The 27796-nt window shown below is 37.6% G+C and overlaps 1 protein-coding gene across 2 annotated transcripts in view; it reads right to left on the reverse strand.

The window, feature by feature from the left end:
• Nucleotides 1-27373, reverse strand: part of LOC139992604 (uncharacterized) — a 50353-nt gene extending 22980 nt beyond the window's left edge. Inside the window, exon 1 of one of the 2 annotated variants that reach the window (XM_072013559.1) lies at nucleotides 25645-27373. In XM_072013559.1, coding sequence (XP_071869660.1) covers nucleotides 25645-25747 — 103 coding nt within the window. In that variant the 5' untranslated portion in view covers nucleotides 25748-27373. Of the gene's footprint in view, nucleotides 1-22792; nucleotides 22859-25644 lie in introns of those variants that run through there. The other variant, XM_072013561.1, reaches the window with a different exon arrangement.
• Nucleotides 27374-27796: the final 423 nt, after the last annotated feature.

Genomic DNA, 27796 nt, shown 5'->3' on the forward strand with positions numbered 1-27796 from the left:
TAACTGCGTCTTGTTGCATAATCGACACAGTGCGCGCGCGCGCTACGTTTCAACGCACAAGTTCATATTCTCACCATACTGCAAGCAGCATAAGTTACAATACGTCGAGAGCTCCATAATAGTGGAACCACGATGAAAATCTTGATCGATTTTCGAATAGAGCGACGTTTAAAGGGGCACGGGCAAAATGCCCGTTTTTCAGAAGGGAGAACTTGGAAGCATCGTTGAGAAACGTCTCGAGTTACGTACGTACCCGCATGCACCACACCCCCATACAGAAACATGGTGTCCCATGGCGTCGCTGTAGAACGTCTTAATAATATCGTCGAATTTATCAAAGAAAAAGTAGGTCGTCGGTCTATTCTTTCGGTCTCACCAACGGTTGACAAAAGTTTGGCAACTCTATAGTGTTGGTTGGGTGCATTGTGGTTGTGTTTTGGACCCGAATGACGAATGATTCAACGAGAGGGAATCAGACAATTAATCATGCACCAATTTTTGCGGTCCGAATGCTGAAAGGCGGATAAGAGATTTTTCTAATAGAACTAGTTGGTTGGAAAAATGCGCAGTCACCTATGATTGTCTTCAATCTACACCTTGTGGACGATATATTTGTATTGGGATAAAGTATATATGTATCAGTCTAGACCTTTTGGTTTTATATTAATATCGAACTACCGAAATGCTTCCATGAATTTATATATCACGACGAAACGTCATAAAGAATCATAAATTCCAAAGTGAATTTAAAAAATGATTTTCGTTGCATCACCACCTCTTCTGCCTTTAAATTTATGGAGTTGATTAGTATGCTTTAAGATTCCTCTTCTTTCCTAACTCCTTCACGCTCGATGTTGCGTATAAGAAGCATTATACTTTAGCACATTATTAATTAACAAAAGCTGTTTCTAATTTTGGTGCATCTTCGTCATATAAAGATTAGAAAAAGTGTGTTCCTTTTATTAATAGATGACAAAAGACAATATCATTTAGGAGATTTGATGATGATATTGTTCAAATCAGCCTCGTACGAGTCTCTCCACTAATTTCACTTCATTGTATATTTCTTACATCTTTAAAAAATGGAACACAAAGCCTCATTAAACTCGTGCAAAAAAATGAGAATTTTTCTCTTTATAATCACTTGCTAAAACAATCTCAAACTTTACTCATTTTCAGACGTCTCCGGATGGTACACCTCTTTATTAACAAAGAAAGTTTTTTGCTCCTTCCCCATTTTTCATGCAATTCCTTGTGAAATCCAATTTAACTGGTCCAAGCTCTTACAAAGGAAACAGAAAAAGCTTCTTCTTTTCTCAAAACGTATACGTTACTGTTCATGTGATTGGACGCGATCACTGGTCCCGATAATTTGCTCGGTAAATTGCTGGGAAGAAAGCAAAACGAGAACGCGGCGAGCCAATGAAGAAGCCCCGTTCGTTCAGCCTTTCGACACGGTCATTTTCCGACCGGTAAAATTTCCATACAAACAGCGGACCGCTGCAGCTTCGCAGCAGGGTTAAAATTAACTGACTTTCACACTATGCGTCTCTCCGTCTCTTTGCATACGTATTGCTAGTTTAGAGGCTATTACTGTGATCATTAGAGCGACCGTTGGAAGTAGCCTCGGTGCAGATCGAATTTCAGCTGAACTTTTCGTCACTACAATAGTATCATTGCTTAGCTGATACTTGGTATATTCAGATCCAGTCGTATATTGCTTGTAATTGGTTCAAAGTCGTGAACATTCGATTGAAATTAAATGCACATTACAGCTTAACCCTCACCCTTGTGTCAATTTGACACACTTTTCGGATAAAATACTATATTATTTCGGTCATTTATAGAACAATTTTTCTGAAACTTGTTGACTTTGACGTGCGAATGAAATTCGATATGAATCCGATACGCGTAATGGTCAAAACAATTAATTCTAAATTCTATAGATTAACAGACTAATAAACAACACGAACTTATCGGACGATTTGCAACTTTGTTGAGACTGAAATTATCTCAAATATTCACATTTTCGAATGGTCCCTCAGTCCCTCAATTGGTAATCGTGTTTCATTCACGTATTTTCAACCTACCGATTGGCCAATACGAAATTCGACCAATAGAATGGCCATCTCTTAACAGCGTGTCATTGTAATGTAAATGAGGATCACGCGTACACGAACCACTCTGTAGCAGGCGATATTTTTGCCACTTTATTGGCGTAATTTCGTAACGGTACACCAAAAGGGTTGGCAGGCTCCGTAGTTGGCCCATGTGATTGCACGAAATTCGACTCGATATACGCAGCCCTTGAACCGGCTACCCGGTGCGTCGTACATACCAACCATCACAGAAAGAGAGAGAAAGGGAAGCTTTTGATTTATGAGAGCCTGGCATCAATTGTGTGCAACTATGTGGCTACCCCTTTAACGCCGCTTTCGTCACTCCCTCCGTGCGTTCGATCGCACGATCCACCGGGGGAAAAAGGAATGGAGTCGAGCGTGGAACGAGCGATTCTACGGGTTACTTCCGTCTCCGGTTTGCAAGTTTGTTGCAAGGGAGAGAGAGAGAGAGAGAGAAAGAGGAACGCGGTGCTACATGCCTCTTGGGAACGGTTTGATAGCTTACTTCGTGTGAAACAATGAAATCGAATGTTCTTTCCTTCGATGAGTATTCCAGAATTTTTTCAGATTTTTTGGAAACTTACAATAGTAAGAAACATAGACGTGAACGTAAATGACTCAACTGGAAAACATGCTTGCCCATGCATGGTTGATTCTCCTGTCTCTATAAAAAAAAAAAAAAAAAACAAACTTTCATCCGTATGTTGTACGAGAAATCACTGAAATTCTAAAAAATGCATCGTAAATGTATAAAATTCTTATGAAAAATTAGGAATTACACCAGCGGCATTGCACCACCGATCAAAGATTTGGAACCGCTTTTCTAGTGTTACTTGTTTTGTTAATTCGCACTTGTTGAACGTGCATGATACGACTACCCCAATTAGGGTCATGGAAACTGTATATTCACGTTTCATATATAGCTACTATTACGATATCGCAAATAGTATGTAGAAAGTTTCTCTTATCTTTTTGGGTCATTTTATCTGCTAATTTGAATTTTTTAGCAATTTGTAACAAACCCACAAGCGTCCTAATACTTGCGAATAGATGCTTATATATATGCAAGGCAACAGTAGAACTATAATATTTTATACAATGTATGTACGTATATTTATATACATAAATGTTTAACAAACATTAAGATAGAAGTATAAATTCAACGTTAATCTACATTTTAACATACATTATATATATTGATTCACCTCTAAAATTCACTATCTTTTCATTAGTCATTACTACTATATATCTTTCCATATGAAATATTCATATGTTTTTATTATTATTACTAGTGGAGTATAAGAGTATTAATAGTAATACTAATAATAGTCATTAGTAGTTGCAGTATTAAACGATCTCTAGGTTGACCTCAACTGTTTGACAAAGTAATTCCAGTTACATGTAAAGATGTTATCAACTGGTCGACAAGACGTTCGATCGACGAACCCTTCAGAAAGGTTCGTGGGGTGTCAACGAAGAAAGATGGATCTTCCTAGAGTGAGGTGTTGCGTGAGAAAAGGGTGTGAAATGTTGCCATGTCTACGTGACTGCACGCTATGATTCCTCCGAGATCTTTTGTAGACGATTATGATTTTCTGTCGCCTGTTCCTTCCACTAGGAAGCTGCTACCAGATATCAGCGCATGACTTGATTTTCCAACCCTTTCGCTCGTTCTCCCTCCCTCGAGTTCTAGTCGTCAAACTCATTTCACCCTTCTTTTTCTGGGTTCAGAAAGCGGCGCAACATTGCGGTACTGTGCAAACATCAACGCGAGTCCTGATGGAAATGGAATTGTTGAAGGCAAGGTCGAACGTGGAGGAACACGCGAGAGGCACCGTCGTGGAAGACCGGTTTCTTCGGTTACCCTACTTTTTTTTAGGCTACACAGAATCACTGACCAAAATATTCGTTCCTATTGACTCTTTCGACGCGAGCAAAGAAACAATTTTGTGAGGGGCAAAGAGACTTTAGCAGCTCTAGGCTGTTGTTTGCTTTTTTCACCGAAAGCCAAACCGCCGCTTTGTGAGGCCAAGCTGGCTCGTACGACAAGCCAAAATGACGACTAATTTGTTATCCTGTTATTGTGCGGCCATCCCTTGAAAAAACCCTTTTGCCCTAGATGAGAAAGTAGTACAATGTCCAACTTTTGCCTCCTCTTCTTCAGTTCAGAGGTTAGCTTTCTCCTTTGACTCTGTTCGTGTTTATATTTCTAGAACATTTTTTGAATTTACATATGTGTATTACAATTGGTTCCGAAAGTATCCTATTCTATGAAATGGTTTAAACTAGAGGAACAGGAAAAAAGACAATGTCTCTCCAACTTTACTTTTTCAACTTACAGATTGGCTCATTTATTTGTGACTATTTCTTGAGTTTATATTTTTAGAACGATTTGGTATCATCGATAGATTAAAATTGATCTGAAATTATTGTTTTCTATTGAGCAAGAAGGAAAACAAAATAAAGAAAGGAAGAAAAGAAGTCGAAAAATCGAGTTGCCCGTTTATCACGTAGATCTCTATGGTTCGTACAATTCACCTTGTCAGCCAACATCCCTGACGACTCAATTTCTGCGACGTGACCCTATAAAGAAAGTAAGATCGAGATAACATTGTCGTCAGATTTTTCGTGACGACCATTGTGCTGTACATCTGGTCAAAGGGTTGCACCGCCATTACGTCGATTTCATCCCTCGAGTCAGAGGACCGACCCTACTAAGAAAGTACCTACGCGACTTCCTAACTCTCTCCTTTCAAAATTAATCGTCGCTCTGGAACCAATTTTTCCTAATATATATATCAATAGTGTATCGAAATACGCACACAATTTTAATTTTTTGAGAGAATCTTATTATCGCACAGAAATAAAAATTCTTTCTGTGTTTGCTCTATCACTATAGAATAAAATATTCAATATTTGTAACTATTCGACTATGCTTCCACTATGAGTAAGCAACGTTTAAGCATGAAAATTTGCCATTTCGCTGGTCCTAGAAACGGAAGCAAATTCAATTATTCTCTACGGGCCACGTAGCACTTTTTCTCACCGTGAGCTTTTCACCGTAGAATGTAATACGATGCAAGGTATTATACCCCAGCTCGAGGAGGCCTAATTGACCCCGAAGGGTGCACACGTATCGCGACCGTTACACCCCGACGATGAAGAATAAGCCCCTACACAAATTGGCTGTCGATTTGAGGGAATCTTCGAACCTAACAATTGGATGACGAAACTTCAATGCGTAATCCGCTTTGCCGAAGTGTGAAAACCGGATGGCCTTTCGTTCACTAGCACTTAACCTTGTTTGAAGCACAGCTTCTTAATCTGTTTTACTTGTAAGAGAAAGAACAGTATGAATATAAGAATATGAAACAAAGAAATAGTTGGATCAATCCAGCTTCTCAGAAGCTAGAACGACCAACTCTATTTTCTGTAAATTTCAGGGTGTTATAATGATAGATAATTCAGAATGAACGATTTAGGAATTACTAGGTTCGCACGTACGAAATGTCGTTTATTATGGTAATGAGCAATATTTTGAGAATCGAAGAAGATGAACAAACACGCGCGTAGTTCCAAAACCAAATAGAAAGACAACTTTAGTAACGATCTGAATTGATTGAATTCCAAATTTCTCACAAACACACAAACATACACAATCTACCCGTCGTGCGTTCCTCCATGGTATTTCCGCCAATAAACATTAAAGTTTGGGTTTCAAGAGGTTCATCAGAATAATTTTCATAGTGTCTGGCCTCCATCCAGAACAAGCAAGGCACAGCTGTTGTAACAGTAGATAACCCAGATCCGTCGAATATTTTCGTCTGGACGAAAAAAAACGCATTTCTCCGACGTATGTATGTACGGGCGTGTGTGTGTACACGGATTGATCCCCGTAATCCACACTACACAGTGCCCCTATAATAATTGTCACGTGACGACCCGGTATGTTGCCAGCTGTTGCTTAAGTTTCGCCCTGCGAGAGAATGAGCCACGTTTTGATAATTCGACAAGGTTCTGTCAGCCCTTTCTCCATTTCTTTTTTTCTTTTTATAACCCCGGATCGAATAATTGCGTGGAAGTCTGCTTATGCTTTCAGTAAAATATCCCCAAGGGTTTCAGTAGCAAATCTATGCACGCCCACGGTGACTTCTTAGTTTCTTTTTCACCTTCCTGCTCTGTGCATTTCAAAATATCTCTATACAGATATGCAAAATGTGGTTTCGAAGCTTGTCATATTAGATATTCCTTTATATTAGAAAATAATAGAACTAGTAACGTCTTAAATTTTTGGTATGAATCTTTCAACCATAAGTTTTGTAAATTATAACCTAAAATTCTTCAGTATAGATCTCTAAAATGTTACTTCGGTATATCTCACGGAAGATATTTTTGTCATTTTATTTCAGTCCATTTTCAGATTCTCAAGTATAGAATATAATATGAAGCTCTTAACTCGAATGCTTTTGTCCAACTTGAAATATCTCGATACAAATCCCTGAATTGTTGTTTTGGGACTTTTCACGATGTCAGACATTCTTTTTATCTTATTTTAGTAAATTTTCAGATTCTTAAGTCAATACAATAAGACACCCTTTGGTCTAAGACGGCTTTCTGTCTTGGCCATTTTATTTACCAGCTGTCAGTTTCTCACCTCTCGCCCGCTGTCAAAATAAGTAGTCAGCATCGGAAGTTCCATCCTGTTCGCTGTTTCTTTTCGAGAACCAGAATTACGCATAGCGCAAAACTGGTCTCCCTCTCTCTGTCTCTTGTCAAAAAATCTGCTGCACGATGCACGTGTGTGCTCGTGTCACTCGTGTTACTCTTGCAGACACTGTTTGACGTCATCACCAGGATGCCTGAGCGGATCCTGTGAGAATCGTTGACAGGTCTTCTCTCCAACCCTCCTTCTATATTTTTCCTCTTTTATCTACTTCTTTAAAGTTTCTTTTCCAGAGAGAATAATCTCTTTATCGAGTAAATCCACTTTGATACCTTAAATAGTCTGTACAGCAACTTGTTACATAACTAATTGTGTCACTTATCACATGAACTAAAATTCTGCAACACAGCGAAAAGCATATTGCATCTGGTTCAAGATAGTCCATTCACACTGGACGGCTATTATTCTTTTTATTCGACAATCTAAAGAGGAAGAGGTCAGTGACCCCGACTAAACAGTCACGTATTGTATGTTTTCAAAATTCTTGCAATACACTAGTTGAAAATCGCGTATGTATACAGTGACGAGGAAAAGAAAGTTTATAAAATAAGAGGCGTAGAAAAACACCATAATTTTACAAAACGGATATTTATTTAACACAAATATAATATATACAGCAGATGATAATATATAAAGTAGATGTCTGTTACAAATATGGTGAAAAAATTGCCATTATTATAAAAATTACTAAAATTCATAACGTATCAACTCTCAGCTTTCCTTTATACGTCACTGTGTGTTCGAAGTTCAACTAGTGGCTCATAAATATAGGATCGTCAGAGTTCAGTGAAGTGTGCCAGGAACTCATCTACAACTTCCAGTCACCATCATTATTGACGTAATTGTTCCCTCATCGATCGAGTCCGTATTCTTGAGTCAGCAGAAACTCCAGGAATCTAATTAAAGCTGCGTCCACTGTTGAGACGAACTGTTGCTTCTAACGATGTCGTTTAACCCTAAAGTAATTCTTCAAGGGTTCAATCGAGGAAATGCAAACCATTGCAATCATCGACTAACGTTTCTTCAAACGTGGCGTGCATTGAATAGCCTCGCCCTATGTTAAAACGGCGTACCCTAATTTCGAGAGACGTTAAGAAAAATTGAAATTCGAATCGCAATTGGAAATAGCAAGGAGCATGTAGCAAAAGACATCGCCCGCAGAGCGTTGCGACAAAACCAGGGGCGTAACGTGCAAAAGGAAAGCGGCATGCAATCGTGCAATCACGTCGATCCAACGCGTCCAAGCCGGCAATTATTCCGCCACGGCTCCCGTAAGTTCGCCCGGATCCCTTCGAGCGTGTCCATCCGACTAGAAACGCCAACTCGGCCGATCGCTGTTAACCGTCGTTCCCTTCCACGTGCATCGCTCCTTTTTCTTTTGCCTGTCTACGCGCGATTAACTGGCGATTTTCTTCCAGTTAATGAAACAAAAAGAACCTACAAGATTCGCGGAAGTGAGATTCTCAACGTTGAATCTTGGGAAATCTATCGAATCAGTAGGTCGCGAATATGTCGCGATTCAATGTATATAATTCAGGGGAGAATGTATATAATTTCTTTAGTTCTTACTGAGAGGAGATTATAAAGTTATAAAATGGCGGTGAAAGGCACGGAGAGTAGGTAGGAAGAATTAGTGACGAAGATAATCGAGACGGAGGATTGAAGAAAATTTGAGATTGCAGAATGATGAAATCTCGTTGATGAATGCAAGAAGTATAATAGATGTGAGGTATACAGTCATTCACAAAATTCGTTCATCTTATGTAAAAGGGTTATTCTCATTAAGATAAATCGTGTTCATTTGTTAGAAGCGAAGAAGACGAGTTCTGGAAAATTTGAGATTTCGAAATGAGTTAAGAAATTGTTAATGAAGTAAGAAACAGATACGTGCATTCAACATGCACGAGAATTTTCGTATATTTTATAAATAGCTACTTTTAATCAAATAAACCACATTTATTTATTAACCCGTCCAAAGTTCGAATTCTTCTTAGCCTGTGAAAGAAGGTTTTGTTCCTTAATTTGTTAGCAGTAGAAATATTTCTTCTGATGGTTTTGTAAACAATTGATGACTGTAAATAACAGACTTGTGAGCTGAGAGTAGTCTTATTAAATCTTATTTTAATTTCAATAAAAATACTCTTGTCGTAGAGTGAACAAAAGCTATTGTAACTGATCGTATACAGGAAAGCAAGTCATAGAAAGAAGTGGAAATTACAAAATCCTAATAGAAGACACGATAAAAAATATAAAGAAAAATTGGTAAAAAATCTGTAAACGAAGTAGGGAATAAAGGAGGTAGGCAACGCGGAAAAGAAGGCGCTACGCTCGTGCGCGTAACGCGCAGGAATTACAAGGCTTACTATCTTGCATGGGTTCGTATGGTTGTTCCACTTATCTTTCAACATAGCGGAATGCCTGGCTAGTTAACCCACAAAAAGTGTAGCGGTGGATTCGAAGTACGCGCAGCCTTGCTGAAATAACGAGCACGTGCACTCTCGGTGGGACGAACGAGAATCGTGAATGGAAACAAAAGAAAAAGACCATCTGAAATGGTTATACAGCTCCGCCAGCATCGGTCAGTCTATCATTAATCATAAAAATGGAATTATTAACCTCGCATTGTTGTTAGGAATCTAATTGTTCCTTGCTGTTCTTCTCTCGAGAAATTCTCTGTAACACGGTCTATCGCGCTCTCGGCAAAAATGCATTTTAAAGCAACCAATTTGCACAGTTATTAAGGTTAAAACGTACATTCTTCATCAGTTGGATTGCCTATAACAGGGTACGATGAGGTTATTTCAGTCATGCCGAGTAATTTGCAAAATTTGGTTGAACAGCTTTTGAACGATCTATATTTGAAAACAGATTATTTAACTTGTTAGCAGCGGCGTGATAAACGGTGAAATATATCGTGTACATTGACAGCTTGATAGCCGGTTTTCTAGGAGGAAATAATTTCTACTCCTCGAGAAGAAAGAAATTTGTTCACCTAGTATTAATATTCTCAGCCGTAATTATAATTTAGTAGCGTGTGTACATTATCGTATTTGTGGAAGTTACTTGTATATTTTATTGGTTCTTATATAATACCACCTCGCTGATTCAAATAACACAGTGATAGAGTTATGCGCATCATTTTCTCGTTTTTGATATTGTCTCTTGCGGGATATACAGAACGCTGTATTTTCTCATTCTTACATTGCATTACAGACTAACGGTCTGTCGCGTGATATGCAGGTTTGATTATTCTATGCAAAGTTCGAGATTGAATTTTAATGTGGTGAAGCTTAGGCTTCGATTCAAATTCAAATAACTATGTATCGCGTTAAAACAATCTGTTTTACGGTCTGTGTTCCAGTTCACCTCTACAAGAGCTGACCTTGGGGCCATGCCTGAGTCAAAGAGTATCGATCAAACGAAAGAAAACGATATCACTGCGAGTTTCTATATCACGATCTGTCGCCACGGTAACCGCAAACCTATGTACTCGAATATTCCCTAATCACCTTTGTGTCGTCGTTATTACTATAAATCGGATAAATATGAGTCATAAACAGCTCATATAGCGAGAAAAACAAGCAGTATTTTATAATCCTTGAAAGAATTATTCGTCTAACTAGTCAATCGATGTTTAACTTTAAGGAACAGAAGCATTGAAATTTTTTATAATAATGAAAATAGAACATCGTATAATATGTAACAATGGATTGACTTACATCATTCTGATTTTCAATCCGTCATATAAATGAATCACACGTCGACTATACTTAAAGCGTTCTTTCTTCTTGCATTCCAATACGATGCTAGGAAAAACAATAAAATAAAGTAAAATGAAATAGTGACAACAGGAAAAAATTGGTACAAAGTGATGTTCGAAGGTTAGAGAGACAGTATCATCAGTGTCGAAAGGAATAGTGGAAGAAGCAGAGATAGGAAGACAACACGAGGCATCCATAAGCGATCACTGGGTCACAGCAATCGGTGCAACGTCCTGACTTGTCTCCGTCTTCTTTTTTCCATACTATACACACTCTTTTATCTAATATGTGTACACTTTTTTCCTCACGATCTTTGGCATCCCTTCCAATTCATCATTTCTACTCATTTCCCTCGAGGCAATCTAACTTCTCTTTCTCTTCTTAGAGTCTTTCATAGCTCTTCGTATCTTACCTCATTGCCAGTTAAACTATTGTGTACATACTCACAGGTTCAAGAAAATATTGGAACACTTGTTGATACATCTGTCATGAATGTATTATGTGTGTGATACGAAACGTTTTGAAATGTCATTAACACTGTTATGAAAGGCGATTATCATTATCACACTGGTAAAGCTTGAAACAAATTTGAAAATAATAATAGAAAATTAGCACAGAAAGCGCTTGAACTAGGCGTTAAGTGAATTGTCTGTTATATTGATATAACTTTGTTAACTGTATTTGCTATATTAATATAAATTTATAATATTAATAAATCGCAATATTCAGTGCAGTTATCTTTAACACTTATTATATGCTTAAGATGGCTATTAATATAGTATACTAATGTTTTACTAAATATAAGCTTGAAATACATAAATATTTTACAATTGCTATGTATATTTCATATTAGTCTCAAATTTAACCGATATAGTCATGACAGCCGTGTCTCATTACAGTACTAATAAAATATCAAAATGTTTTATACAACTCGTACGATAGGGACATAAATGTTTTCTATGGTGAAGCTTCAAATGTTTTCTTAAGCCACGATATAAGCATATTTTCGGTTCGTTTTAAATCTCTCAGCAGGCACGGAAGTTCCATGCTTGTTTACTATTTACTATATACATAAAACGAATCAGTCGACGAACAGCTGACTCGTCCTCCGACTGCAGATGATTTTTCTATTGATCTTTAGCTGCCTACTGAGTTGGCACGCTTTTCGAGGTTGATTCCTTTGGAAATGGTCAACGCTAGATATGCTCAACACAACAATGTTATGTAGTATAGGTTGTGAGGGAATTGTGTCGTGTCAACGTTAGAATTTCTTCCTTTCTATCAATATTTCAAACCTTTTCTCATGCATATACAGGTTTTAACACTCTTTTAAATCCGGAGAAACACATGCTTTCCTACATGTTATCCTTCAAAGAAAATTATCGTAGTTGATTCTCCTACAAATATATTTCAATTACGAGTGTCTCGAACTTTTTTCATTGGTTCCGGAATGAAATTGGAAACTTGTGAAAACTTTCCAACCTAAATTGTGCAATAGTTTTATCATCTTTTATTATGAATTTCCTGTATTTTAATGTACTATATCGTCTAATTCATTAGCTTAATTGCGATGTATGCATATCTCGACCAATTCAATTCAATTATCTATTTGAAATTGATCTTTCTTTGTTAACTTTTAACTTCATGCTGGTAAAAATTTCTCATGATGGAATGGTCCAGATAATGTTAATGGTCCGAGTAATGCTCTCATTTTAACGCACCAAAAGTTTAATGTCGTATTAAAATTTCAAACAAAAAGATTAGTAGGAAACCCACAACAATTACTTTAATGTTTCTTCAAGCCCGAGAAGCTTGTTAGAGATAGCAAAATACAACTGGGTTGAAAATGACTCGAAGAATGAATTAGAATTAACGAGTAGTTAATATCTGTCAGTGACAATTTTGAGGAATTTCTAGCACGAAGATTCTTCTCTTACGTCAATTCCCTAATTCTCTTCCCCCTCTGTTAATCGGGTTTATCTGTGACGCACAAGCAGTCGGAAAGAAGAAAAAAGGGAGAGGGCCATTTCCTGTCCACGCATTATCCCCATCAGCTGAGAAGCCAAGCTAACGTACCCGAAAATTCCACATTGCTCGTCGCGGCTCGTCAGCTTGTCCGTTTCGTTCCCGTTATCGCGTCTGCTCTATCATTATTGAACCAACGCCCCACTATGCAAGATGTTTCCCATCTACATAGTTAACCCAATCGTGATGAAGTACAGTCAGCTCGGACAGAAGCCGCGACAGAGCTGGAATTCCTCGTGGAACTTGATTAACCGCGGATCTGATTAATCACGACGTGTCTTTCGATCCCTTCATCCTCAGTCCAACGATTAATCCAAACGATTGGTGAGAAATTCCGGTGTAAAGTGGAATTTGATCCATAAAGAACTAATATTGCGTTGATAGGATTCGTTTTCAATTCTCTTTTAGACAATATTTACATTTTACATTTATATTTTATGATTTACAATTTATTTGATTTTTATATCATGAATTCAAGGATCTGTGTAATATGTGTCTGTATTTGATACTATTTCTCCTCGCATCTAGACTTTTAAATTTTAGTTGGGAGAAATTATTATATAACTATTTCTAATGATCCTTGTATGGGTAAACAATATCAATAAACGATAAATAATGTCGCGTTCATGCAACTTTTACGCATTATTTTGCTGCGTAGTCCTTAATGGATCAAAACCAGCCCGTCACAGAAATTAATGGACATTAGCTGCGCTATCGTGTGCAGGGGCCTGTTGTAGTACAGTCCACTTAACAATTTCGCGTTCTTTTCGGAGCAGAGAAGAAAGTTTTTCCTTCGAATTAGCGAGCTCAATGAAGCATTTGTTATTGGGTGAGAAAGTTTAGAACTACGGTTGCCTTCGCAACGAAACTAGGGAAAGAAATTAATGGACATAAAGTCCGTTTGCTCGATGAACTACACTCCGCTTGCTGAAGCAGTTCTCGAGTTCTTTTCATCCTTTGTACTACGAATTACGTCACTTTTAGTACTCATTACTATTTTTCCTCTAAATGTTTTTGGACTTTTCAAATAATATGTATATCAAGCATAAATATATTTTAAAATTATTGTAGCATAGTTATGCAGTATTTACATTATATTTGGATGATCACATTTATTTTCTAAATTTATTTTCGTGGATAAAGTATTTGAAAATTTGAGAAGAAGATATCTGAAGGGATACAATGGCGAAGAAAGAGTGAGAGAAGAACAGCAGGGTTAATCGTGTGACTATTAATTTCATGATCGGAGGAAAGACATTGGCAGAAAATGCTAAACCGAGGGATTTCAACGAGATAGTTTTCTATTCAAACGCGTTGCTGCTTTCTCTTTCCGCCGGGGCCATCGTTCCACGCGACGCGAGCAGTCTTTATTTTCTCTTTTTCTCTCTCTCTCTGTCTCTTCTCTCCGCATTTTCTTGCAGCGGCGACAGACGCGCGAGGGCGTCTAATTACACCCACTTGAGACATTAATTAATTCGTGGACCGGAGAAACACGTGCGCCGGCAAAAAGTCATGCGGATGCCTCATGTCGTGGGGAAAAGTCGCAGAACGTGTATATTGGAAAAAGCTCGTCTGGATATTGCGGGAAAAAAATGACATCTGTCGGGCGAAAGTTACTTGATTAATCATGGGTGATCGGAACAGAAGTTGTCCAAAAGCTTTGTTCTACTTTATAGAATTTTTTTCTCTTAACTATCAATAGATATTAAAATATACTTGCAATATGTATTTGCTTATCCATCATACTGATATGGTTTTCTATAAGCATAATTTCTATGACACAAAACTGCAATAAAAGACTTGTGGCTAAGTATGTTGCTACCATAAAAGTAAATATGACAAGGATACATACAAGAACTTGTAAATTTATTCATTTATTAATTGACCATTTTTAGCATCGTATATATCTTGAAGAATAAGAATATACTTTATATAGAAGGTGCAATTTTTACAAATATACTTGGTGTATGAATTAATATATTAGTATTCTCATTACTTTATACACAGACTCTTATGAACATACTACCGTATAAGTATTAGAATTCAACTTTTATGGTTTCAATTTCAATGGCTTGCCACTTCACGCAATTAGATTCTCATTTTCTACTTCCCAGTCATCAAATTCATTTCTTCATAAAAGTAATACGTTCTGCTTCCTTGTTCCTATTTCTTATTGTCGATCCAATTTTATGAAACGATCTTTCCCTGCCAATACTTTCTTATCTTTTCTTCTCCACTTCCTGATTTAATTTCCTATCCAGGACGTTGCGCACAGTTTTGACAACCTAACGAGTCTCGCGTGTGTCGTCGTACGGAATATTTTTACCTCATGCAAATCATTTTTTAGAAAGTCCCATAGCGTCTCGTCCGTTTCCAGGCAAAACTGATCACAGTAAAATATGATATCCAAGCCGGTTGGAGTAAGAATCGCGGCTGGTGAAATTCAGCCATCCTACATAGTCGGTGTCAATGGAATTAACGTGCTTTCCGATTCTCGACTTCCCTCCTCGATTCCATAGAAATTCTACAGCATCATAAATATCCAGTGTTCTGATATTCATTCAGCAATTATGTAATAGATAAGTAGGCAGAAATATTACTAGTATTTCGTATCGAATTCCTTCTACGATTTCAACTTAGTTAACATGTAATGGGAATCTGCAGTTTTATCGAATACATTGGTAAATTGTGAAGAACGAATTGCACAATTCCTCTTTGTAACTTTATTCAGATACGATCGAATGATATCAACGCGGACGTGGATCCTCTTACACAATTGAATTAGTATTATATACTAATGAAATTACAAGCTAGAAGTTAGCACTATTAATAAACATAATAAATAAAAATCTCTGCATAATATTATTAAGTTTGGTTTTCTATCCAGAATTATACAACGATTATCCATAATGAAAATAAAATTTAATAAATTCTATATTTTTTCGATAAAATCTACTATTTTCTACTGTATAATTTCTTTTTATTATACAGTAAAATCAATTACATTGAATATTTAAATGCATTAAATGTAGGTTCTATAGAAAATAATGCACATACATAAATAACGGTTTGAATCGATTACAAGAAGGCAAAAGTTTTGATAAGAATTCAACTTTATGTATTTTTGCATATAAGTTTCCTCGTCTCTAAATTTGCATGGAATTGCATGCCTTTCTTGACCAGCGATATAGTTTCAAACCTGTTGGTATAATTCATCGAATTCTATCAAAGTTATCGATGCAGTGGCGTAATTCCAAAATTATGCAACAAAAAAAAAAAACAGAAAAAGAAAAAAAAAGAGGAAGAAAAAGAAAAAATGGTACAGGGAGCAAACTTCTTGAAACAGCTGGAATAGTGAAAGTGTACCAGACGAAGGTGCATCTTGCTTTGTGGCACGCGTTTCATCGAGAAAATAATAATTCGACTCGGAAGAGGCTACGCGATCCAGTCGGTGAACGCGCGCACGATCGCGGCGTGCGCCACGATCATAGATCCTGGATCACGTAGATCTAGCCGCACGACTCGCACCGAGACATTTTCACAACCGCTTTTCCCTCGCAGGACTGGTTGCGAATCCGGGCGGCCAGAACCCGGTTCTATGCGATACAACCTCGTAGAAATCCGGCTTAAAGGGGTCGACGGAACAACTCGCCGATACTATCGGAGAAAATCGTTCGTCGACAAAAAAATATCGACGTTCCATGTTCTAACAGAGCGATCATCTGAATTATATTTTTTAGATAAACGATAACGATGATGATTTCTGGATTGTTTCTTGAACGATTGCTGCTGTTGATTTTCATAATTCTCGTATTACGAAATTTTTTATGATACGAGCTTCGTTTTATTTTCAATAACGTGGCAGTTCTGGTTTGGAGCGCATCCATATGTAATTCGAAACAGTTGTTTGTAGACGCTTTTGTCGAGACTCGTCAACTACGCGAAGGGAACACGGTCCAGCGAGGCGTACGTTGAACGTTGAATAATTCCGGATGCTTTATCATCCGAGGTTGTGATAAGAAGCACGGAACAACGAGATAATATACAGTTCTGCGTATAACCGCCGGCTCTTCATTGTGCTACTATTTCTGTTCGAGAGATCGCGTATACATATGTATGTAAGTAGTTCTTCTCCGCTTCAACGAGCTCTGCTTATGTAAAATCCATTTAGATTAGCCTTATCGCAAATAGTATACGGGTTTGTCGAACTGCTCGGTTTTGTGTACGTAGTTGCAAGTTCGATCAGTCTAATCATCTAATTTTTGTTCTTTTTTTAATTCATCGGGAAAACATTATTGAGCAACAAACTTGGAAGAAAATATTACGGCACAATGGGACAGATCTTTTTACTTATTCTTCAGAATATGCTGTAAAATATTTTTGAAATTATCCTTTCCAGTCTTGTGACGTAGAAAAATTACAATTTTACTTTTCTAAGTTTTGCTTCTCTTAATTTGTGGGGAAAATAATATTACGATTTTTATTCGACCACAAATATTCAGAATAAAATCCTCAAACTAGTGAGATTTTTTTAATTACTTCTTCTAGGTTTGCGAAAAATATGCAATTTAAAGGGTTAATTGTTTCATATTTTTGCAATGATTTTAAAGCTATTTTGTGAAAAATGTATTTTATCCATACCTAACAGAGGAATATAGAGCAATTCGAGAACCCGAAAACGATCGATAATGGGGCTCACTCGAAAATGTTAAGTCGTGACCGAGCAAGTTCGGTGCAATCACGAACTCTGGAATTAGAAAGTGAATATTATTAAATCCTTTCCTCGGCTAATTGTGATATCGATGCGGCGAGAGATCATTGTGAAATAAAAAAACGGTCACGTCCAGTTTTCACCGGAACGATTCCTCAGCTTCTCGACGCGATCCGTGATCGATTTATGATCGATAGATGGATGGCTACTAGTCGAACGGCATTTCTTCGGAGAAACGAATATTTTTCTCTTTGTTGGCGTGTTCTTTGCGCGAAAAATCACGGAAGACGTCAATTCTACGCTCCAAGACTCGTCGAGCCTCGATCGATTGCTTTATCGAGTGATCGACGATTATCGAAAATGATCACTTGCAAACCTCGCTAAGTCGAGTAACCGAAGGAGATCAACTTCGCCACGCCTGCTGTTTTAATTATTCTCTCGTAACTGGAGCGATCTTCCGATCTAACCGCTGCTTTAATATTAATGAAGTAACGAGGAAAGAGTTTTGCAGTACTTTGCTCGAGAACGAATATATCAAAACAGAGAAAACATTGCAATACACTTTCATATTATATAGAATCATCCTTTCAATTGTTATGTACTGTGTTATATATTTTCAAACGAAAGAAACAAATTTTGCAATACGCTCTCACGAGTGTATAACCAGCCACAAACATTCAATGTTCATATTTTGTGGCATATATCTTTATATGTTAGCGTGATGAGTAGGCTGCGAATTTTTATGCAAATTTATATTTTTGTGAACACAGTTAGTGAAATAGGACTAAAATAAAACCTATAAATTAAAAAATATATATATTTTAAGATTTATAAAGAAAATAAAATTTTTTAAAAATTGTAAACATTCGAGATTTTTTTATGTTAGATGTATTTCTAAAATCAGGCATCGTTCTCCTTTCTTTAGGCAAGCTCGGAAGCAGATGAAAGTGAATTATTGAAATCGCCCACCATAGCGGCGCCCACGTTCCTCTGAAACACCTGTTTACCTACGAATAACACCGCAAGAGGAATCGTTCCACTTCCTTTGCCCCCGTTTTCCACGACTTTACAAACATTTTCAATCTGCGCCGCGCGTTTAAGCGCTGTTCACATGGTTCAATTTGAATATCACCGCAGTTTCTACTAATCGAGGAGAAAATTTTAAGCTATACCTGTACCTACATTATACTATCTTATTTAAGCCTTGGCGTGTAAATATGAATTTTTATTTATGTGTTTTATTTCATACTGTTTACCACATAATGTATTTCAATTATTTTTCAAAAAATTGGTGATAATTTTAACTTAGTATTTTCGAACACTCCGTAGGAATTTTTTTTTAATTTTCATTAGACTATCTTTAGATTATCCATCGAAAGATCGCAACACACACGAACGACCCACCTTTGCAATTTAACGTCGCATTCTTTCGGTCATTTTCAACCAATTCTATTTTTCCAACGTTAACAAATACCTCAAGGTTGAACGCAACTTGTCGTTTGGCGAAATAAGAACAAGATTGAAATATAAAAATTCCAAGATCGCAGCCAGATTAAGAGTATAAAATGAAATATTACACGAGAGATAATTTTACTCTTCTTCTAGCGAATAAATCAGTCCAAGTTTAATCTCATTGTTTTCCTCGTGGGACGTGTGTTTGGTTACGCACAATGAGAAGCGCTCTACGGACAGCGCAATGATACAGAGAACCTCGAATGGTAAATGGCACGACCGGGTCGACTATTTGAATCCCGAATACGTGTAAAAGAAGACGGTCGAGCATTTAGTGAAAGGCAGAACGCGCGTCTTTCGTGGCCGAGATTCGATTCGATCGACGAACCTAAGTCACGGTGTCGTTCCTCGCGATTTGCAGTCGATCCTCTTCGCACCGTTCGCTATGTCATTTGCACGATCACCTCCGTGTCCTTTTTATTTACACCCGCGTTCATTTGCAGTGGCTACAAAAGATGTTTGCATACCATTCTGTTTGTTACTCAATTTGTTACTTAATTTAGAACCAAGTATGTTAAATTTTATATCATTAGTAATACTTTGATATGCGATGACAATGTGGTATTATGGCAATGAAATATAGAACCGGATAAGAAAATGCTTCACTGAGAAATAAAGGTATATGTGCAATTACTTTTTGTTGGCATTGTACGTCACGAATAAAATTTTATTAGGAAAATAGAGGAGCTCGTAACAAGAACAATCCTCGTTTTCCTGACTTTTTAAATAATGACGAACTCTAGTTGTCAGAAGACTTGCAATATGCTGGAATTAATATTATCAAAAATTACCTATATTTTGTCTCACGATGAATGAAACGTCGAATGAAAATTGACTGATTCTATAAAATCATTTATTAAGATTCCACAATTTCCTGGTTCAATTAAATACGTTTCTCATAGCTTCATATACTTTTCTACTTCAGATAACTTTAATCAAACTTGTGTCGAACCTTATCAGTATAATAGTCGAGTTTCATTACATTACTAATGTTGTTTAATTGTGTTTAATAATATTTATAAAAGATTTCTAGAAAATATTACTCGTGGCAATTGTGTAATATGACGAATATACCAATAAAAAAATGGAAATATATCGAACAAAAATAACAAGTGTGGAGGAAGTTTTTGTTATGAATTTCAATTAATAATTGAAATTATATATCATGACGTTTGAATAGTAGAAAACGTGCTACATCTTTCTTTTTGTTTGTCGTTAAAGGACTTCCCAATGCTTTCTTGTTCAAAAAAGGTCCTCCATTTTCCTTCAACAAGAGAAGCTTAAGGAATTAATTCTCGTAAACGTATCAGTCGGGGCAAACTTCTCACAGGAGGATAGAATTGAGTTCATGAAAGGATTCGCGGACATTCGAAGAAACTCGACGAATGGGGATCAAACATTATCTTCGTGTATACATCTTAATCCCTGGTCGTAGCGGGTTTTCGTCAATGGCACTTGTGAACCGTGCTTAATTCGACGCTGTGACCTAAATTTCAATAGCAGCGTGCACAAGCTGGCGTCCTCGCGACGCAACGGGAATTACGATACAGTACATTCTACTCTCAAATACCAATTCTGACTTCCTTAAATGACATATTCGAGTCTTCCTTCAGACAAAGGATATTTAAGAAAGATATTGTACTATTAATCTAAAACTACTATCATACTATTGATCGAAATACTATTTAACATTTCTATTTATAATGAATATGCTTTCAAATCTATACAACCCAACTTTAAAGAATAGCACTCAAAGGTATATAAAAAAGTGGGAATTTTTCTTGGTAAAATAATTCGCACGATCATAGATCCGTTCTGATGTGTCAGAAGTGAGGAAATTCGTAAGGCATTAAACATCTTCCCTGAACAGGAAGAAATTACATGAGTCACGAAGATGCACAATACCATAGTTGAATCTCACATAAATTTTTCGTTAACTAAATGCTACACTGGCATAGTCAGAAGATTGAAACCAACAGAAATTCATCAGATTTATTAAGAGCATAAATCTTCTCACAGGATTATAATATTATCCTAAAAAGGAAACATACGTATGTCTCCAGTAATATCTGTCATTTAAAACGTAATGACAGTCGAAAGTTCTTAAACGTTGTTATAAATGGTCCGAAACGATGAATAGGATTTGAAGATCGTCAAAATTATCGGATTCGAAGGAACAGCCTCTCGAATTCGAGATAGATAAGAAAATATGTTCGTGAATAAAAACACGCTTAAGTTTCCTACATTTGCATGTTTACATAACGTGTTGAGAGCCAAAAGGTATTTGACGGTCATATCACACGATGAAATTTTCAAAAAAATCCTTAAATTTATCAAACTCGAAGGAGAGGAGTTTCGTCTTTCGAATTCAAGGTCGATAAGAAATTGAACCGTCATACCGAAGCATACACATTTGAAAGGATCGCGAAATTCGAGGAGAAACGTCCCAGTCGTGTTTCTTGTCAACGTGGACGTTATCGTGGAGGCCGTGTCATTGAGTTGCAAATTTATTTCACCTCGACCATTGGTCGGATATTTCATGAGCGACAATTTATTTACGGCAAGGCAACAGCCACTTGCGTACAGCCTAAAAAATCTGGAGATCCTGTTTCCCGGCTCGCACACGCGGACCTCGAAGTGTGAAACGTGTGTCACCATTTGCGGACACTCGTGCGAGTTCCATGGGGTTCTTTAAGGGGACCCATTGGCTATTTACAAGAAGTGCAAAGCCCCTCTGCACTACAAAGAACGCTCCTTTATGCCAGGACTCGCGTTTCGCGAAAAATCCTTCGAGGGGAACCGAAGAGAGGAACTGAAGATGCTTCGAAAAATGAAATGCAAGGGATTCAAACTCCCCTTCTGCAACATCTATACACCAGGTTCGTTCGAACCTGGTCGGCTCGAAAATTTATCGAGAATTTGGAAAATTAGCGTAACGCAATGCCCTAACATCTCGTATTCGCGTATAAAGAAACTTTCCTTTCGATTAACTTCGCTTCTGCACGATTAAGTGCCGAATTTGTTGGGTCGACCGAGTCCGGGGAAAAGTCGACGGGGAAAAGTATTCTTTGTGAAAGTAAAAAATCGAAACCACTATCTTTTTGTAACGGTAATGCTACAAAAATCATTGGGATATACGGGATGCTTCGAAGAGTTGCAGTCAAAGTTGAGGACCATGTGGTACTCGTCAGAAGCAAAAGTCTTGATAAATATGTCTCCATATGTCATTGGTTTTATAAAACGTTTCCGAGATGAGCCTGTAACACCGTAAGAGAAGAATCTTTTTATTGCGTGAATAAAGTTTTTTGCATTGCACACAGCCGATCATAAATTCGTTCACTGCCATATGTCAACGATTAAGAGATACAATATTGAAGGGTAATTTTCTAAATTGTGGAACATGGGAAGCAGGTCGAATTTTTAGATTTCAGTTAGGAAAAAGAGTTTTACAAAGAACTGACGATAATCCCAGTGCAAGTTGTCAAAGAATAACATTCCAAGAAGGAACTGTTAGTCATATCATTGCGTAGAAAATTGTGCATGACCAACTGATGTTTCCTTATCATATGCTATTGGTAAATAAAGAATTCACTGATGGAGATATCGATTAATTATAATGATATGTGGATCCACGTTTATTAAAAGATTTTTACTTCTTTTGATGAGTATTATATGATCCTGGAGTTTGAGATTTGCCCCCATAGAAACTAATATTACGCATTTATTATAAATTCCTTTCCGCGAACAGTGCTATTTGATACGTTCCATTTCGAAAAGTCAGAACATAGTTTGTAAATAGAACAAGTAAGGAGTTAAAAATTGGAGAAGTTTCCGTTAGAAGAGAAAGGGTGTTTGATAATTGGACGTACAGGGGGAGGAAGGCAGGTAGAAATTCAGTGTGGCGGCGTCAAAACCAGTACGGATACGTTGATAGACTCACCTGCTTTCCTTTTACTGTTTCTTGACCTGCCGTAAACGATGGAATTTAGGTACTCCACTTGTCAGTCACAATTAACCACACGGCGCAACAAGCTTTCGCGCGATCCTCCCACTTTTATCTCAACCCTGAACCTACGCGATACTCAACGAAGAGCTTTCCAGGTATTCTTACCGATTTTTCCATGTGATATCTTTTAGAACTCAGAATATCGTTCATTAAGCCACATATCGTGATTGATATTTGAAATCGAATGATATAGATTAGATAAAACGTTATAAAACAAATACTACATTATTTGTCATCTACCTATAAACAAGATTAATTGGAAACTGTTGCGAAAAGTGGAATTATGACTAGCAAATTCAATTTCATTCGTAATGCGTGTTATACATGTACATGTATTTATAAAATTAAAATGATATGACGAAAAGAATAGAATAAAATTCAATATAAATTTCGTCCGAAACATCTGCTCTAAACTTTCACATACCTATGCCTAACTACTGAAATAACCACATTCGGATTATACTCGTCAAAAACTACCTACCATATGTTACTAAGATAGATCAGAAACTCGGTGTGCCGTAAAATGAAATTCAGCCGTATTTTTACACGGAATGTATTTAAAAACGAAGAAAATCCGTCGAGGAGACGAAGAGTTTCCAGAATTTCGTTCGACCTCGATCGATCCATGGTGATTAAAGGTTCGTATAAATTCTGTCATCGAAACCGGTGAAATTTCCTCCGGTGTCGTCAACCCTGACATTAAATCATGGACGGTGTCAGGGCTACGATCCCTTGGATCGTAGAGCTCGTATGCGGAGAAAAAGGAACGAGAAGCTTCTCGTAGTGGAAGCCGACGCTAGACAGCCAGTTTTCATGTTCCCCAGAGTGGATAACCGCGTAAAAGTATCCCGTTACCACGGTAGCCCAGATACCGGATTACGGAGCACGAATTGTCAATCGAATCGTGAGAGGTTGCGAGTTTCCGTTGCGGAAAAAGCCGACCATACTAGTTGCCCGGGGGACCGCAAGAATTTCGTGATACGCTTTTTTTATTATGCTAAGACAAGTGAAGGAATGGCGGCGCTTGGTGAACGGCTCGTGTTCTTCCGTTATATTCAATGCGATATTTCTATGTTACATATTTGCAAAAGATTCGTGGAGTATTAATTCTTTTATCGTGCATTGAAATCTTTCTTCTCTAGTTATGGCATTTTCGCGATATTTGAAAAGATTTCGCGAATATTAATTCGTTGAACGTTAGTTGGGATTTTTCTACTCTCTTCGTGATGTTTCTACGTTATTTGAAAAGAATTTCTGAATATTAATCTTTCCAATGTCGATTAAAATGTTTCTTCTTTCGACATGACGTTGCCATGTTATTTGAAAAAAATTCCTGAATATTAATTGCAATATTAAACGTAAAGAAGTCGTGAACATTAATAATTATTCCTTTTGACGTTGATCGAGATTTTCTTACTTTCCTCGTGGCGTTTCTACGTTATTTGAAAATTCGCAAATATTAACACTTTAATATTAGTTGAAATTTTTCTACTTCTACGTCACAACGTTTCTATGTTACGTAAAAAGACTTCCTGAATGTTAACTATTACGATATTGTTTAAAATCTTTCTTCTTCTGCCATGTTTCCTCGTTATTTGAAAAGAATTCGCGATTGTTAATCATTTTAGTCTCGATTGAAATCTTTCTCTTTTCGTCACGACTTTTATATATTATTTGGATAACATTCATAAATATTAAACCATCTATTGTTGATTAAAATCTTTTTTCTTTTATAATGACGTTCCTACGTTATTTGAGAAATATTCATGAATATTAACCCTTTTATTGTTGATTAAGATCTTTCTACTTTCGTCACGGCGTTTCCACGTTATTTTGAAAAGATTCATGAATATTAACCTTTTTATTGTTGATTAAAATCTTCCCTCTCTGAATTGGATTCACTTGGAATCGTTTGAAGATCCAAATGCGACAATTCGTATCATTCAGCTGATTTGTTACAGACATTAAAAATGGCGATTCATATTTTGCACGATATTAAATATATTTACGTAACTGATTATGTAACGGATTACACGTAACAAATCATTCACGATAGGAAAATAATAAACCAAGCATTTGATAATCACATAATACATAAACAATATTATCTGTAAATACAAGAGTTTCTAGTACAAGATAAGCAATTTTTCAAAACCAATATACAGATTCAGAGCGTTAAAACAGCGCTAATAAACGTATTTTACCGTTATCGCATGATAAATCGTCAGAATATCACGTTAAATCATTACCGTAAGCTATTAATCAGCGAGATACGTAAAACATCGGGTTCCTTTCGATACGAGGTTTATCCAGAAAATCGATAGATCCGATGAGCGAAATCCGCGTGTTTCAGGGAACGGTTGAACATTCACTTTCATTCGAAACAGCGCCTCGAGTTATGGCCCGATAAGATGAATGTTGTAACAACACGGCCCAATGAATCATAACATCGATAATATAATGAGGATCGAGCATAGAAGGCCGGTGGTGAATGGTGAGTTTACGTTTTCGCGCATCCAATCGACTGGTAAACAACTACTTCCAGCCCAACTAACGCCATTAGAGTCACATTCAAACCAATTTAAACTCAACCGAACACGCTTGCCTCGTATCTCTAATAATTAAATTCCACGCGAAATCTTCAACCTAGAGGAGTTCAACGATCCCTAAAAACATTTATTCTCAAGGCGAAATTCGTTTATCACGCAGGACTTCCTTGATATTATTAATTAAACACAGTCGAGACTAGATAAGATACAAAGCAGATCCGTTACGAAGAAACTAACCTCTGATTTTCGTTTCCTGTGGGTCCAACGGTGGAAAACGTGGGTGGTTCTGCTGTCCCGGTTTCTTCAACAAGACACCCACGACCTGCGGTGCCATCATCATCTTGACGAATCCTCTGTTTCTTTCTCCCCTTTCGATCAGTTTCGTCCAGTCATCGTCCACGATATTTTCGATCTTCGTTTCACTATTAACTCGTATATCCAAAGTAAAGAAAAGGAACCACACCAACTGCCTTTTTCTCAAACGAACCAAAATAAAAAAGGACGAAAAGCAATTGGAAGGCCCCAAAAAAAGATTCTCGTTATCTGTTGATCACTTCTTTCACTGGATATTCGACCGAGGATTTAATGCTATGTCTGACTGGATCTGAAATTAAAGCGGACGGGGCCAACGTACGAGCCGCACACCGGGAGAGCAGCTGCCGATTCCGTTCAGTTTAGACCGTCTGTCGTTTTATTGGCCAAGGCGACGTGTCACTTTAGCGAGGAACGAGGCGCCAGACTCCTTTTCCACTCTCTTTCGGCCTTATCACTCTATCTAGTTTCTCGCGGCGCACGCGAAGCTTCACCTTATCGCATGACCAAACGCTACAACGCACTGTACAATCGATTCAGCCTCTTTCTGATTCTATCCTCTCGTTTCATGTGAGCTCGCTACGCACTCTTTCCCTTTCATTCAAACTCCTGTTCGATTGATAACGTCCCACTCTCTCGACCTTTTGTCTCTCGCGATCGTATCACCTGTTGACACACGCGGTCAGCAGCTTTCGCCTCAACGGAGCCTCCACGTTCGACGACAATGGCCGACCGTAATACACAGCCTGCAATTATTGCAGCCAGATAACGCTTATCAAGCCGACGCGTTCGCCTTCGAAACCGAGTTAACGAGTATCACCGGTCAACTCCCTCGGTCTGCTGGTTTCTCAACTCCGAAAAATGTATTCTAGTTGCGTGATGGGGCCTTCAGTTTTAAGGTCAACTCTTTCGGCCCGCGGATTTTTTAATAACCGAAACGTTGATTGTGATTTAATTTCAGAATTTTCAATTTTAAGATGAACGACTCGACTTTTTAAACGCTTTAATTTAAATCTAATTTTAGAACCTTCGATTTTAAAGGTCTACAACTTTGGTTCGCCGTCTCCTTGATAACAGAAGCTTCGATTCAAATATAATTTTACAATCTCCGATTTTAGTTTGAGCCAATTACTGACTTTTTAATTTCACGGATCTTAATTATAGCTTCAATACAAACTTCGGTTTAATTACAAATTCTTCACAGTTTCAGTACAGTTGAACGCAAGAACCTTGGACTCAACTGGCACCGAAATTTTAGTAATATTTACGCGTATACTTTAGTATAATAATTCGTTGTTGCGACGATATTTCGTAGAACAGTCTTCGTTTCACAACACTAGGCTTTTCGCTTGACAACCAGTTACGTACGTTTTCATCGAATCGAGGCTAGTTTCAACGACACTCGCGATTTCCATCACAGTCACAATGTTCTGTACGTAGTTGCAAAAACGGAGGAATATATGGTCTGATTAATCCGATTTTCTCGCCGAGTTTCCCCCCCAACCCCCCGGCGTTGTCAACGATCGTTCACGAGCCAGGAGGCTGTTTAATTAACGCGTCGATGAGGAAAACACGAACACATTTGGTCGCAATAGCAACGTAAAAACGATCGTTGTCGATCCAGCATGGCGCGCGCACGACCAACGACTAAATAGACGGCCGAGTGCATCGAGCTTGACTGCCTCGTGTTCCCCTTCCATCGTCATCGTTGGTTTCTCTTTCTCCCTCTTTCAGAACCAACCCTCTGTCGTTCTTCGTTCTGTTTACACGCATCCCTCGAGGATAGGAGTGGCACGCTAATTTTTCAACTTTCCTCTTTCTCTCATGCGATAATACGATAACACGTATGAGATTGTTAAACGAGTCTCGTTGAATTCGATCATCGACTCTGTCTTTTGCAAGTTTCTCGATTTTACTTGCCAAATACGCGTCCAATTATACACGTAGCATCGAATTTCTGAAGAAATTTCTTCACTTGCACGAGTCTGTTTATTGGAAGGAGTTTCCTGAAAAATGTATGGATTTATGGGGTTAGTCGATATCTATGATTTTTGAGCAGCTGAAATATGAAAAAGAA

Source organism: Bombus fervidus, chromosome 12 (assembly GCF_041682495.2).
Source record: "Bombus fervidus isolate BK054 chromosome 12, iyBomFerv1, whole genome shotgun sequence".
Taxonomy (NCBI): Eukaryota; Metazoa; Arthropoda; class Insecta; order Hymenoptera; family Apidae; genus Bombus; species Bombus fervidus.